At 37.6% G+C, this 16603-nt stretch overlaps 1 protein-coding gene across 2 annotated transcripts; it reads left to right on the forward strand.

The window, feature by feature from the left end:
- Window positions 1-171: 171 nt before the first annotated feature.
- On the forward strand, window positions 172-13768 carry LOC109103591 (interleukin-17 receptor B). 2 transcript variants are annotated; one of them, XM_042762936.1, is made up of 11 exons: window positions 172-285; window positions 379-400; window positions 504-629; window positions 2077-2198; window positions 3304-3430; window positions 7105-7253; window positions 7898-7975; window positions 10964-11030; window positions 11118-11192; window positions 11449-11712; window positions 13025-13766. In XM_042762936.1, the coding sequence occupies exons 1-11, from the start codon at window positions 199-201 to the stop codon at window positions 13420-13422; spliced, it is 1515 nt and encodes a 504-aa protein (XP_042618870.1). In that variant the 5' UTR covers window positions 172-198; the 3' UTR covers window positions 13423-13766. The 2 variants fall into 2 exon arrangements, with proteins under 2 accessions (XP_042618870.1, XP_042618871.1); XM_042762937.1 differs by lacking the exons at window positions 2077-2198; window positions 3304-3430 and having other exon boundaries at window positions 13025-13768.
- The last annotated feature ends 2835 nt before the right edge of the window (window positions 13769-16603 follow it).

Here is a 16603-nt window from a genome sequence, read left to right on the forward strand (position 1 = left end):
GTATAAAGCGCTATATAAATAAAGGTAACAATGTTTTCTATGAGGGTTTTTTCTGAAAGACAGCAGTACAGTCATGAACTGTTGTGTGATTTGTGAGCTGCTGATGACAATATGGTTTGTGGGCGTTTCCTGTTGTAGAAGATATAAAAGCAGAGCCACGGCTCATTTCAACAGAGATTTGTTTTCAGGTCTGTTCAAATGGAACTTATAGACAGCATGAGGGAAATTGTTGTTTTTTTCTTTTTAATCCAGTGGACAACTTCAGACAACAGTTCTCTTGGTATAGTAAGTACACTGTCATCTCATAGCAGAAATATTTGATATAAATCATTTGATCAGTGCTTTTTTTAAACCATTGCTCTCTTTTGATATTTACAGGTTGCCACATGCAACAAAGTTGGTAAGTGTTAAAGTACATCTTTCCTTCTTTCTTTTTTCTGTTTCTTCTTATTATTTATTTATTTATTTATTTATTTATTTATTTGTATGTATTTATTTTTTAGAGAATACAGTACACAAAGAATGGTTTGAAAACCACAAATCTAATCCTTCACCCTTACATGAGCTGTCTGCAGAGCTGAGTGAATCTCAAACCTCTATCATTATAAGATGGTCCATCAATATTGATAGTAAGTGACATCACAGTAAGGGTTTGTTTTGTTTTGTGTGTGTGTGTGTGTGTGTGTGTGTGTGTGTGTGGTTTTGACTCTTTTCTGAGTTTAATCAGTCATAAACATGATCCTTTTTTGTGGTTGGTGATTAAATGTCATGAGAAATGAATTCATGAGAAATAGTCATTGATGGAATTATGGGAAACTAAGATTTACTTGATGTGCAATATTATGTACATAAATTTTTATAAAAGTTTTGTTCACTTTTATTTTTAATGTTTCTAAATCAAAATGTGTAAACAAACAAACAAAACATGCAAAATTAGTACAAAGACTCATCTGTAATAAACCACTGTTTCATAATTAAAGACAGAAGTTCTAAAATTTTCCTGATGTAAATATTTACTAAAATATTGATGCTACATGAAATTAGAACAAGTACAATAAATATTACAATAATAATTAGCACCACAGAATCATAGAAAAACCATCAAAATGTAATTCTGTTATCATTTTAAAACACATTTGATGAAAGAGTGACTCGTCAGTTGTGTTTTGTGTATTTAAAAGTTTTGTATATTCTCGTTTTATTTATTTAATTAGTTGGCACAAGAGGGATTTGTTAGTAGAAAGCAATAATTGTTGAAATATTTTTTATGCACATCAGTTTGACATCAGTCTGAGATATCGCGTGTTACAGAATGTTTCATCATTTAAGGTTTTTCATTATCAGCTTTGAGTTATCTTTGGTCTTGTGACAGAGGCAGTTTTGGTCAGGGAGGAACTGTTGCTTATTCTTTTCAAGATAACGACTGACGTCTGGTTTGAAATGAGCTGTCTGATTGATGTGATGCTAAGTGCCATCAGATGCTGCTTCATGATTCAGAAGCATCATCCTAAACGTCCCAGCAGGGCCGTCCATACACAGCACTGTTTTCAGAAAAATGTTCATGTGGTAAAAATGTGTCTTTATTATTGTCATATGGCTGGAATGATGTGTGACACTTTACAAAGCAGTTTTGTCTGTGTTAAATCAAACTATTATATTACACAGTAAATTACTATACGCTGAAAAGTAACGTGATTAAAAACTGCAGAATCATGAAAAATGCTTCTCGCAAACAGAAAAGAGAAAAACCTGATCAGAGAGAAATTCCAGCTGATCACATTAGTTTCATTTTGCTGACTTGACACATTTAAGATCACACACACCGCATCACAAATATCACTACATGACTTCAGCAGATGGTTTGCAGTTAAGCTGAAGTTTGTTTTACTGGTATCGGACAGTGGCCATCTTGCATTAGCACTTTTAATGATGTGTATATGTTGTTTGTGTTGCATCATGGGAGCAGGTAAAAGCCAGTGTGAATGACAAAGGCTGTAAATTCATGAGGCTATAAATTACAAATTTTAATAGTGGACATTTTGATAATATGAGTCAATTTGAACATTGTCTTCTTAGGCAGCATTCGCAGTCTCGTTGGCACATGGATAATACTTTCTGAAGAGTCTGACTCACGTTACAGATGTCAGTACCAGCCTCCATTTACCTCCGAGCGAATCAACCTCACTGGTCAAGAACAGGTAAAGACAGGACAGAAATGGTGAACTGAACTACTAGCCATCAGTGCCTTTACTACAACATCACAGTCGAAGAGCACTGAGCCTCACAGACAAGGCTACACTGTAAAAACAATCTGTAAAAATACAGAAAAATGTGAACAAGTTTATAGAATAACCTCTTCTTTTTTTGACAGTTTAAAACTGTTGAACAAAACAAACAAACCAGTAAATCCACCGACAGCCCTGTTTAGCATTACCACACTGCTACCGAACTGTTTTGATCCTTTAACCATCATAATAACTCGGGTGGTGATGATAAAGCCACATATTGAATTAGAGCTCATCACAACAAGCTTTTCCAAAACTAATATATTCAAGCTGCACATTGTCATGGCAACACACCTGGCACTAAAATAATAATGAATTAAACATTAATTTAACAACACAAGATGTGACATAAACCCTAATGTACATATAACTAACTTAATTCTAAGTTTAGTTAATTCCAACCAAACCAGGATTTACAGCTGTGGGTGTGTTTATGACTCATTATTACGACGAATCTGGAATGTACTGCGTTTTTATTCTTCATGTTTTGATGTGTACTACACAAATTTAGCAAATATATTCTTTATAAGCTTTCCATTGAAAAACAGCGATCTGTCGTCGATGCTTGAGGCTTAGATCTTTATAATGATATATAGTTTGTCAAGATAAATTTTGTCCCATTTCATTTAATCAATTTTAAACATTGACACTTGCAAACAAAGAGAGTTCAGTACGCCGGCATCCAGGCAACACAAGATGTGACATAATCCCTACATAATGTACATAACTGATAAGAAAAACCTAAGAAGAAAGATAGTTATTTCAACAACTCAAATGTTTCACTTCTGAGAATGTCAATATAATTTATTTATTTATTTATTTATTTATCATAAATGACAAAAACTGTACATTCATCAGTATTTTACTGTACAATCACACTTGCCCTGTTAGCACTACAACAGTTTTACACCATGTATAGTAAGGGAAAGTACTGTTAAACCAAGTGTTTTGGTTTGTTGGTTTGTTTTACAGCGTAACTGATTCTGTGTCCTAATCTTTTTCTTCTCTTCATTGACAGTTATGGTTCAGTTTCACTGTGCAAAATGTATCTGCTTGTCCATCAACCAGTTATTACATATTTGCCTATAATATGCCAACACCGACTGATGGAGCGAATGAAGAATATGCAAAGAAGACCCAAATAGGTTAGATTTATTTGCTCTTATAGCCACTCCTTTTATCTTCTCTTTTCTATGTGGCGAGACTTTTGATGGTTTGATCTGTCTTATTAGAGACAGACAGGAATGCCACCAAATCTATGAGCTGCCACCCATTGTGTTTAAAGTTTCATTTGAGATCTACAGGCACTTCCTGAAATATTATATGCAAATGCCATGATGTTAGAGTTGGCCTCAAGTCTGCAATATTCTGTGATATATCTCCTCGTTCATTATTCCCTATTTAGTGAATGTCATACAGTCCATTTCATTCAGTTAATAGACTCACGCATTCACTATCAAACCTACTGGTAATTTAGTGTCTCCGGTTCACCTATACTGCATATCTCTGGTTTGTGGGGAAAACAGGAGCTCATTAATATGTTATATTTCATTAACATTAATTAATTAATTCATGAACTGTTAATCATTTTCAAAATTTACACCATGCAGGGTTAACCTTACAGTAGTGCTCAACACTGTCAGACTTTCAAAATCCTTCATCAATTGAATTAAGATGGTCAAATTTGAACACATCCACCACAAAATCAGACTTTAGTACCGCCTTTTACTTTGAGATTGATCTGAAGTTCAATGCAGATTTTAAATCATAAGAAATTGTTTACTGATACTGTTTTTCAAACTAAATTTTGTAAAACTACAGGAAACACTGCATCTAACAATGGTTTGGGGAAAAAAATAGTTAATTAAAAAATAATAATAAATAAAAGCATATACATCAACTCAGATATGGTTATCTAATAAGCATACGTCCTATTCTGTGTACTAAACTCCTGAAACATTAGTGTCTTTTTGAAACATTGCTGTCTCTTTGTATATGAGGATAGTTTTCTCAAAATAAGTCAAATACTCATGAAGTGACTTCTTTCTAGAGATTATGTTTATGTGTTAGTGTACATTTAAACACTGCTAGCTTCAGTAAGTCTATGTGTAGTAATCAAACCGCATGTCTGTGCCATTAATTTCCATGAGGAGCTTACTGAGAAAAAAAATCAGACTGGGAAATCTCACACTCTGAAAAATTCTGAAACTTGTACAACCCTTTTTTTTGTATGGACCTTGTATAAATCCTTAGGTTGGGGACATGCAAAATAATCAAAAGTTCTCTCCTGAATTGCATCTTCACTATTATTTTTCTTTTCAGTCTCTTTATTTTGGCTCTCTCTCATGACTTTATTACTCAAGATTTAACAAAACTATAATTTCTAAATTGCCTACATGTCAAAATTAGCACATCATTAGCCTACATCACTACAATATCTTTATAGAAAAATCCTAATACTGAACATGAGTCATGTTTTTCCCTTACAAAAATTAACCGTGCTTTTATTATATATATATTTTTTAGGCAAATGGATTACCATTTGTATTTATTTTTAAGTAAGTTAATTTGTAAATTAATTTTTAATTTGTGGTTACCATGGTTTAACAATAGTAACCATTGTCTTTGGATTCATAGTAAAATCATGTTCATTTTCGTAAGGGTTGTGTTGTTGTCTGCCCTAGCTTCCCTTAAACCTATTATAATATATGATTATTTTTCTGCTAAATTACTACTGTAACATTACAGTAGATTATAATGACATCCTTTGTACAGTATTTTGAGTGATGGTGAGCAATGGGCTGCTGCTGCTTGACTAAGTAAACAAAGACAAAACTACAATAGCATATTTACAGCTGAAACTGACCTGCACTTGAAACCCTGAACAGTAGTTGTGCTTCTCTGCTCCAGCTGTGCGCTTCCACAGTCCACTCCATTCTCTCTCTCGCATTGATTACTCTGAGTCTGATCCATACCATTCGGCGTAGGCGCGGAGAGCGCGCGAGTCGAAGCATTGCACTCACGACTAACTGATTCATGATTTATTAGAGATTTAATTATCGAATGGCGGATTCGGAAGTAATCGCTTCAGCACATTCGGCAGGCAATTATACACTCACCTAAAGGATTATTAGGGACACCTGTTCAATTTCTCATTAATGCAATTATCTAATCAACCAATAACATGGCAGTTGCTTCAATGCATTTAGGGGTGTGGTCCTGGTCAAGACAATCTCCTGAACTCCAAACTGAATGTCAGAATGGGAAAGAAAGGTGATTTAAGCAATTTTGAGCGTGGCATGGTTGTTGGTGCCAGACGGGCCGGTCTGAGTATTTCACAATCTGCTCAGTTACTGGGATTTTCACGCACAACCATTTCTAGGGTTTACAAAGAATGGTGTGAAAAGGGAAAAAGAGAATGGGCCGACTGATTCAAGCTGATAGAAGAGCAACTTTGACTGAAATGACCCTGAAATGACCACATCTCCACTACAAATAGGAAAAAGAGGCTACAATTTGCACGAGCTCACCAAAATTGGACAGTTGAAGACTGGAAAAATGTTGCCTGGTCTGATGAGTCTCGATTTCTGTTGAGACATTCAGATGGTAGAGTCAGAACTTGGCGTAAACAGAATGAGAACATGGATCCATCATGCCTTGTTACCACTGTGCAGGCTGGTGGTGCTGTAATGGTGTGGGGGATGTTTTCTTGGCACAATTTAGGCCCCTTAGTGCCAATTGGGCATCGTTTATATGCCACGGCCTACCTGAGCATTGTTTCTGACCATGTCCATCCTTTTATGACCACCATGTCCTCTGATGGCTACTTCCAGCAGGATAATGCACCATGTCACAAAGCTCGAATCATTTCAAATTAGTTTCTTGAACATGACAATGAGTTCACTGTACTAAAATGGCCCCCACAGTCACCAGATCTAAACCCAATAGAGCATCTTTGGGATGTGGTGGAATGGGAGCTTCGTGCCCTGGATGTGCATCCCACAAATCTCCATCAACTGCAAGATGCTATCCTATCAATATGGGCCAACATTTCTAAAGAATGCTTTCAGCACTTTGTTGAATCAATGCCACGTAGAATTAAGGCAGTTCTGAAGGCGAAAGGGGGTCAAACATAGTATTAGTATGGTGTTCCTAATAATCCTTTAGGTGAGTGTACAATAGTGATATTAAAATAGTGGGACAAATCGGCTTCCAGGCCAGAGGGAATTGTCCCGGTTCTCCTGATGGCCAGTCCGCGCCTGATTTCCACAGACACACAGAACGTGTGCAGGATTCATATATTGTTGACCTGGGTTCGAAATTGCCCTTTGGCAAACTTTTTTTCTCCCTTTTCAAATTTCTAATTGCATCAGAAAAGCATTTATTTTTAATAAAATTGAAGAAAACCATCAAAAAGTTGAAAATAAAGTATTGGGTAGGGTTAGGGTAGGTGTAGGGAGGGCTTTTTCCCCAATAAGGTGGCATCCATTTAATAATTTGAGTTAAAATTTACACTCAACTCATACTGGTTTATAATGTATTACAATGCTGAGGTGCACATAATTGTAATATTAGTATTGTATTGTAATAATATTGAATACTTTATATGGGAATGGGGCATTTCAGACACAGCTCTGATGTCAAGGTAAGCTTGTGATAGAGGTGAAAAGGCATCAAGTGATGAAGGTGAAAACTGCATCTGATTACTAAAATAACAGCACACATGATTTGAGGCATCTTTCACACAATGAGGTTTAATACTTAGTGCTAGTTCAGTGTTTTGGTGACTGACTATTCTTCTGTTTGATTGACTTGCTAGATGAAGTTCAGTGGAATGCTGACATTTATTCAGTGCTTCATGGAGATAAAATAGTGGTGACCTTCAATACGAACCTCGTGGCGGACAGACACACCATCTTACTGACAAACAGCACATATCTACCGTTAAGAACTGTTGGAGGAAAAGGGGTATGTCAACTTGTGATAAAATGTAAAACCTAAGAGGTTAAGTTTTGATTTCAGCCTACAGTATATGCAGCCATTGAGTACTATAGCCAAATTGTGGCTAATGATATTTTTGATATTTTTTTTACCATCATATGTCACCAAAGTCACCACATTTTAAGGTTTTAACTTTTAACTGAAGTACAAGGAATATTAAATATAACATATAAATAAATAAATAAATAAATAAAGCATAAAAAATGGCATAAATTGAAAATCTTTATTTTATGGAAGATAGTGATATGGCCAAATTTGTCCACTAAGGAGCAATTAAGGGCTGCTATACGAAGGATGCTTGAGGGTTAACGAGATAATAATGCCGTTTTAACGACATAACGTTATTATGAGAAAAGATGTTGTTTAACAAGAAAAAGTTGTCATTTTAACGACATAGCATCTTGTTATTACAACATAATTGAGTGGAAAAATGTGTGGCAGCAACACATTTAAATAAATTTGATAAATGTATTTCTGTATATTTTATACGCTGCACTGGCAGATTATTTTCACTTGTTTTAAGTATAAACAAAGTAATAAAAAAGTGAAAAACAAGTGGGAAAAAGTCTGTACAGTCATTTTTTTTTCATATTTGTTTATTTGTCTTGCAGGAATGCAAAGTAGAAAAATGTGAAGTGAAACTAGATTACATGGAATACATGGGTCCCTGTGAAGACCTTAAGATATGGGTAACTATAAAATAAGACCTCACCTTTACCTGAATGATGTCTGTACTGTACAACATATAGCCTCAAAGTAATACATGCTTTATTAGAATGCATGCAGGGTTATTCAGTCAAGGAAAACCTGGACATTTAACAGAAACGTCATGGAAATTTTAAGTGGCTAGAAATTGATAGATTTTAAATAGTAATTTATATTATTAATTATTATGAATTAGAGAACACTCTTCAGTCTTCACTATGAACTAGTTGCTTATTAGCATGCATATTACTAGCATACTTGCTGTTTATTAGTATTTATAAAGCAAATATTAATGCATGACATTCTAGATCCACCTAAACATAACCACTACAACACCTTACTGCCAATAAGCAGCAAATTAGGAGTTTATTGAGGGATAGAGGTGGAAAGTAACTAATTACAAATATCTTCTTGAGTACATTTTTAAAAAAAAATTTTCTACTTTCTCGAGTATAATTAAATGGTGGTACTTTTACTTTTACTTGAGTAGAATGAAACTAAAGTATTCAACTTCGCTACATTTATTTTTCACCAAAAGTACAAAGTACAAAACAAAAACAAACAAAAAAAGAAAAACAAAGAAGGCATCGATGGAGAAGAGTGAGTCGGCGTTTGACAGGCACTTTTCAGACTCCTGGGGTGGAGCCCTGTGCTTTAGTCAATAACAGACAAGTCTGACTCGTGTTCAAAACCAATCAAAACTTCCAGTTCAGCTGCATGGGTGGGCCATTCATCCGGCGCTTTGCTTTTACTGTCAATCACCTGCGTTGTCCTTTTGAATCAGCATCATTAGCGTTTCAGTATTTTAGTGAATGTGAGCTATGCTCTGATTTTAAATCTTAATTTTGTCAGTTCCTGAAATGGGTCATAGCCTCGATATTACACAGCAGTATAAGTAAATAGAAACTGGTTGATAGAAGGACGCAGTTGTTGCATGAATGGAGCAAGAACAATGTAAGTGTCAAAATTACATGCACATAGTTCAGTTGAATTGTAAAAATCGGCCTCTTTAACAGTGCAGTTAAACTAAATGTAAGAAGCTAAAATAACGTTAACAACAACACTGAAATAAGAGCGCATGCATTTTATGTGCATCTGGCTGATAGATCAACCAATGATTTATCTTTCAATCAGATGCATTTAAAATCACTTTTTCTGTGTGCCTGCTTTAGATGTGTGAGCACATGGGCGTATAAACAAGATAGTCTATGTATGACCTGACAATTTATTCATATCCAGAAAAAGAGATGTAAACATTACCCAGTGCTAAACACTCTCATGCAGTGCATGTTTCATTCATACTCGAAGCCGGAGGGCGCTCCTGCGCAGAAAGTCCAAAACGGCATTGTATAAGTAATAACTTATGACCTGCAGGAAATCCCTAATATGGACAAAGACATCCCTATTGCGTTAGCTAAAAAAGGTTCAGGTCATTTCGAGGTAATGTTTATAATATATGAATAATCCAGCTAATTGACATAACATTTAATACAGTCTAGAAACTATTCTGCCTTATTATGTGTTTGTATAAACCAATCCTAAAATTGTCATTAGGAAAATTAAGAAAAAATATTATAGTATAATCATAAAAAATCAAATGATGCCCAACCTTTCCAACACCACATTATTTTTTACCTGCACATTTCAATTCACACTGTTTTAAAGCCTTTCTTTTCTTTTAAACCCTCACTTACCCTTCTTTGCTTTTGCCCTTCTTAAAGTGAAAGTGAAAGTGATGTGTGATTTGTTGAAGTTTTTTGGCGGATAATGTGATTTATTTATCTGCATTTATCCCATCCACACAACAGCAGTGCACACACACGCACACACACACACACACACACACACACACACACACACACCGTGAACACACACCCTGAGCAGTGGGCAGCCATTTTTTGCTGCGGTGCCAGGGGAGCAGTTGGGTGTTAACAAGGGCACCTCAGTTGTGGAATTGAAGGTGGGAGAGAGCGCTGTACATTCACTCCCCCCACCGACAATCCCTGCTGGTACAAGACTTAAAACCACAACCTTTGGGTTATGAGTCCGACTCTCTAACCATTAGTCCACGACTAAAAACAACCACATAATCTTATATACATGAATGTACTTTTCAAAATTAGCCATAAAACAGTTGCTAATGGCAACAGGGATAGGTAGTATGTTTGCTTAACATAGCGTCAAACTTGACAATTTATGAGACTAATATCATGTTTTGCTCCAAAATCACTATATAATATCAGTCGTGTCAGAAACAGCTTCTGTGGTTCCATGTTGCTTCTTATCTTAATAAAAAACTTTACTGTGATACAAGCCATGTCCATTAACATTGTATTGCAATTGTGTGTTTATTGTCTTCAACATTTCATCAGTCAGTGCATCTCTATCTGCATGTTCTTCAGCTGTAGTGATATCTGATGCATTTGTCCGTATAAGGGATTTCCTGGGTCTCACTTGTGAAACAGACATAAAAGTACATGAGTGTTAGGGTTAGGGTTAACCCTGCTCCATAATGCTCACATCGTCTCATTTTGGGTAAAAATAGAAAAAAAAATGCTAAAGTACTTTGTGACGCTGTAACTTGAATAGTTTTTCAGCAAACTACTTTTTTTACGCTTACTTGAGTCATTATTTTTCAGTACTTTTACTTGTACTCAAGTAAATTATTCCTTAAGTAGCAATACTTTTACTTAAGTACAATTTCTTAGTACTCTTTCCACCACTACTGAGGGAAAATTCTTAATTAATAATGTGTTCCCTAATCTAAAGTGTTAATTAAACATTATCCAATCTCATTGGTCAAAATATGTGGGAAGTCTGTGCATGGTAACACATATTTAGACATTTTCTCAGTCAGTAGTTTTGTTTTCCAATACAAATATCTAAACAAATATCTGGTAAATCAGAAACATACAAAATGTTGCTGAAAACAAAAATTTTACTAACACTGGTCTGTTTTTATATAATGGCAGATAAAGCCTCACTTTAAAGACTGTCAGGGTGAAAGTGAATGGAAGGATCAAAAAGTGAACTGTACTAGTGAGTATCCTGTAACTCATCTTCTCGTTTCACTTGCTTCTCTGTTCAGAACAATTCTGTGCTTACTCTCGGGGTGTTTTATTCCAGACAGATCTGCTTTGAACATTGGTGTTGGATGTGTGCTGGCGCTTCTTTTCGTGCTTCTCTGTTGCTGCATCATGTGTAAGTGAAAAGAAAAGGATTTAAAACTTGCTTTCAAAACTGTAACACCTGTACACGCAGGGATGTGGTCAGTAATAGTTGAAATATGAGATATTATGGATACATCTCCAGTGGCCTGTTTCAGAGTAGGCTTAGAGTTGTCACACAGTTTAGACGATTTAGCTAATGATCTCTGGAGCTTGTGCACATGAAAGTGTAACATCTACAGCAAACAGCCAAAAATGAGCAGCAGATTTTACTCTGATCACTCTCTCAGGTCAAACCTTCCGCTGGATTCGTGGCAAGAGGCGCGCTGCGTCCGTGCGCGTGCTGCTCGTGTACCCTGCAGTAGACAGTGTGTTTCAGCGCTCTGTGATGCTGTTGGCTGAAAGTCTGCAGAGTCGTGGTGGAATACACGTCGTCATCGACATGTGGGAGAGAGGAAGTTTAGCAGAACAAGGGCCACTTCGCTGGCTCAACACACAGGCCGACCTCTCCGAGAGAGTCCTCCTCATCTCACCACCTCAGCGCACACACACAGGTAACAACGTTTGTGTTTCATGCCAGCACCAGTGCATTGGGGTCACACTCAAGAATCTGTGCGCACTTTTTTTTAAGAACTCTTATATTCGCCACCTCAGGTCTATTAATCTACTGCGCAAGATATCTCTTAAATCAGTGCTTCTCAAACCTGTCCTGGTGGACCCCCAGCCCTGCGCATCCCTTGTCTAACATGCCTGATTCAACTCAGTTCATTAGCAGAGACTGCAAGACCTGTATTGGGTGTGTCTGATAATGGAGACATCCAAAGTGCTGGGGGTCCCCGGGACAGGTTTGAAAACCCCTGTCCAAAACCATACTAGATGCTGATGGCACCTTTTGTTTTGTGCAAAAAAAAATCTGAATAATTCTTTCTGTCTCATTCTTTCATCATGAAATAATCTGAAATCCTGGTCTGATGTCATCAAGAGTTCTTGTTGTAGTAATACATCTTTTGCATGGTCCATTTTTATACTAGAAAATACATTCAGACAGTAAAAGTATATTTTCTATAATTTCTATAATTAAAGCCAAATTTCAGTTTTTATGTTTTACAGTTTTAAAACACTCATTAAAATGTGATTAAAGATATAGTTGAAATAACAATGAAAAACTACCTTCTTTCAATAGTCCACTTTATTAGTAAACTGTTAGGTTAGGGTTAGTAGAATAAGTTGACATGTATTTGCAGAGTTACTTTTAAACGCCATTTACACTGCATGTTTCAAGTGACCCAATTCCAATTTTTTCCTCTCATGTGGCACAGATCGGATATGACCGGTGAACGTGTAAGCAGGAAAAAACCGTATGGATTCTGATTTGCTAAGATCGGATTCAGGCCTCATTTATATGTGATAATAAATCAGACATGAATCGAATACGTGCATTTGCGTGTGCCATGTAAAGAGACAAAAAGGAATTTTCCCCAGTAAATGCTAGTCGTACGTCATTAAAAAAGTGACGTCAACTCAGGTGGACACCACCAACTGAGATCACATGACTTATTATAGGCGTGTGCTGTTTTACTTCCTTTTCCGGGTCAGAACGTCTACGTTTGGCAGTTTCAGCAGTGTATAGTGTAAATGCAAAAATCGGATACGGGTCACGGGTTCTGATATAGTCAGAAAATCGGATTTGGGCATCAAGACCTGCAGTGTAAATGCAGCCATAGTATATACAGAAAATCGGATTTGGGCATCAAGACCTGCAGTGTAAATGCAGCCATAGTAACCCAGAACATCCCAGAAAATATATTTAATGTATTTTTTTTAATTATTATTATTATTATTATTATTTTATACTTTTCTTCGCAGACGACCTTAAATCCAAACTAGTTCCTGGCATGCCAGATGACACAGTTTCAGCTTCTGCCAGCAATCTTTTTGCCCTGGCCCTCAACCTCGTTACCAGTGCTGCCCATGACCCACACGGCCGGGACAAGTTCTGGGTCATCAACCTGGAGCATGATGAGAAGAGTGTGCAGACTGAGCTCAGAGGCTGCAGGATGTTCGTTCTGCCGAGAGACTTGAAGAAGCTCCATCGGCAGCTGTTGAGTGAAGCGGTTCAGAGACCAGCGCTGCCGAGGTGCTTCTACTGCAAAAACACCCTGGAGCAGCTAGAAGTAAATACAGACCCCCCATCTTATGAAAAGTGTGTCAGCCTGGTTGAATCCAACGAAGAGGCCAAAAATCATTATCTCTTGTCTTTGTGACTTTGTGTTTATTTTTCATCACGTTTATCCTTAAAGAAATGTAGCCAGACCACTGATCTATATATGACTGGATCGCTCATCACGTTCTAAATTGCCAACAGGCAGTTAAGCCACCAGAAGTGTTCGATCCGCCATCTTACTAATCCCTGCAGACAGAGAGCACCATTGAGTCACATGCAAACCGAGTCACATGCACTCGATTTGAAGCAAATCAGTCAAACAGGATTAGTTTCCCTTTCGAAAAGGAACCCCACACTGCGTCCTCTAGGGGGCGCTAAGGGAACGCCTTTAGCGTGACAGAGACTGAAGCATGAGTGAAAAAAACGACAATGAACTTGACATTGGCAGGCGGCAGCCTATGACGGAATCAATAAGCAAGCTCTTGCTGGTATAAAAGAGCACCTGCGGAAAACGTCATCCTCTTCTTTGGTTTCAAGCCTTGTGTACGGAATGACACGCATCCCCCGGCTGCCGAGGCACGGGGATTGTAGGTGGGACATGGAATGAATCTGTCGAGGAGTGCTTTCTCTTCCAGAATTCCTTTTTGTTTTTATTTATTTTACAGAATAGGAACTGTGTATAATGTGGGATGTCTACTTTATTGATGAAGGAGGCTCCTGACTTGGTGTAATAGCAAGTTTGTAAAGTTGTTAGGCTCTTGTTTGAGCCTCCTCTGAGCCTCCTCATTCTCTCAGCCCAGGTACGTGTATTTTGGTTAGCATGGTTTCTGCTATGCTGAGCACTCTGCTCCCTAGTATTTTTGTTTTGCAGTTATTTCAGGTTGTGAGGCTCTCTGTGAGCCTCCCTGATCAGCTGTTCTTGAGGCTGGTAGCTCCCCTACCTTTGAGGGTCACTAGGCTGAGATCACAGTTCTTAGTGCTCTCTCAATAGAGCTCTGTGGCTGTTAGGTTGTTAGGCTCTTGAGGGCCTCCTTGATAAGTCACTCTTCAGGTCGAGCTTTCGAGTACTCCCCTCACCTGAGGGCCTTCGTACCGATTACGACACTTAGGAGCATGGTTAGTACTCGTAGCTTAGTACTCTAGCTTTTGAGTCGTTATGCAGTGTACTCCAGTTCCTAGAGCTCTGCTTAGAACGTACTATTAGTATGTAGGCTCTACTGTGAGCCTTAATAACTATGTCTAGCGTTGAGTGTTGTCAGGTCTCCTCCCATTTTAGAGAGTCGTTATGCTGAGACATCCACTCCTAAGAGCTCCCCTACCAGGGTTGATGCTGTTCCTTTTGTCTTGACTTGGGGGAACTCATCAGACAATCATCCCTCAGCATGGCGGCATTGGTATACCGTTCCCCTAGCACCCTCTAGAGGACGCAGTGTGGAGTTCCCTTTCGAAAGGCAAAGTCTCAAGTTATCCATGTAACTTGAGAATAAGGAACAAGACGCTGTGTCCCCTTGTCATGCTTCGGCCATTTCTGCCTGCATCTCCTTCAGATAAAGAAGTGGATGACGTTTTCGGCAGGTCTTCTTTAATACCCGCAAGTGCTCGCTTATTGAGTACGTCATAGGCTGTTGCCTGCCAATGTCAAGTTCATTGTTGTTTTTTCATTCATGCTTCAGACACCGGTCATGCTGAAGGTGTTCCCCTAGAGGACGCAGCTCTCATTTCCTATAAAAAAGTAAAAAGTGATGTGACATACAGCCAAGTATGGTGATCCATACTCAGAATTCGTGCTCTGCATTTAACCCATCCAAAGTGCACACACACAGCAGTAAACACACACACACACACACCATGAACAGCTATTTATGCTGCGGCACCCGGGGAGCAGTTGGGGTATTGCTGTCCCGAGACTCAAACCCACAACCTTAGGGTTAGGAGTCAAACTCTCTAACCATTACGCCATGACCTCCGCCTTCTCAGGGAAACATGGTTACATGTGTAACCTGAGACGTTTTATGTTATGTGTATGTAAATTCATTTTTACTTCAGATGTTATCTGTAATGTTTATGGTCTTTTTGGGCAGGATAAGTGATATATTTAAACCGTTTAGGTGGGTGTGTCTGCTGCGCACTGCCGACACAGGTAACCAACACAAAATATAGCCTATTTCTTTATGTACGTAATTATTCAGGAATTATTAAACATGAACCTATTAGTATCAGAAATTTATTTGAATATACAATGAATAATACAATAGCCTATATGTATATTGCTCTGTACTGAAATGAAAAGCTTAACTTACCATCTTGAAATAAAGCTTTATGTCTGTACTGTATGTCGTAAGTTATTTCTCTGAATAAATTATGATGTGTATATTTTTAATGTCGTGATTGAGCAACATCTATTTCAGACTCTCCAAGATCACACGTTTCCATGTAAAATGTTGTATGCTAAATTAATAATTTAACCACCATTTAAATCATCAACTGCTTTAAAATGAATGCTGTTAACTAAATCATTGTTGAAACATTTGCAGTTAGCGCCTACTGTACGAATATAAGCTCATCTGCATGTTCGTCGTCCTCATCAGGGTCTCAACCTGACTGCAGTCCGTTGTCGTAACAGACTTCAGTGGGCAAATGCTCACATTCTATGGCGTCTGGCACTTTGGAGAGGTGTTGTCTTCATGGATGAATCCCGGTTTTCACTGTACAAGGCAGATGGCAGATTGAGCGCAAGACTTGACTGGACTGAGTCAAGTCTCATAGTTTCATAGCTAGCATTTCATATATTGTAAAAATATAATTTCACCATTTTTACACAATTTTACAAAATTGCACCTTGCTTAGAAATGGCATACATTTGTCCTTGGTGTAATATCTATGTTCTTCTCTGACACTGCAACTTTCCACAAGAAGGTTACAAAAAATATATAAATTTCATTTAAAAAAATTTATGGCAAATTTTCATATTTAAGAATGTATATAAGTCTTGGACAACAAAACGATCATAGCTGTCTTGGTTAAGTTGGAAAAAACATGAATGCATTAAGAACAGTACAGCATGGGAGTGGCTAAAATACCGACTCCGCCCACATAGCGCAGCAGGACGGTAGATTGAGACGTGTTAGATTGGGTGTGATTGGTAGGGGTTTCGGTTTGGATGTGCGCACTGCATGAAGAGCACTAAACGGTAAGCTGTTTTTCAGTCTGTGGTCACTTGTAACTGTGTTTCTAACTTCCTGATACAGAAAACAGCAAGAGCTGTTGTGATTGTGCGGCTT

Source organism: Cyprinus carpio, chromosome A8 (genome assembly GCF_018340385.1).
Source record: "Cyprinus carpio isolate SPL01 chromosome A8, ASM1834038v1, whole genome shotgun sequence".
Classification (NCBI taxonomy): domain Eukaryota; kingdom Metazoa; phylum Chordata; class Actinopteri; order Cypriniformes; family Cyprinidae; genus Cyprinus; species Cyprinus carpio.

Coding starts and splice junctions, on each gene's coding strand:
- LOC109103591 (XM_042762936.1), top strand. CDS start 199: ATGGAACTTATAGACAGCATGAGGGAAATTGTTGTTTTTTTCTTTTTA. Junction 286..378: donor ACAACAGTTCTCTTGGTATA/GTAAGTACACTG, acceptor TGATATTTACAG/GTTGCCACATGCAACAAAGT. Junction 401..503: donor TGCCACATGCAACAAAGTTG/GTAAGTGTTAAA, acceptor TTTATTTTTTAG/AGAATACAGTACACAAAGAA.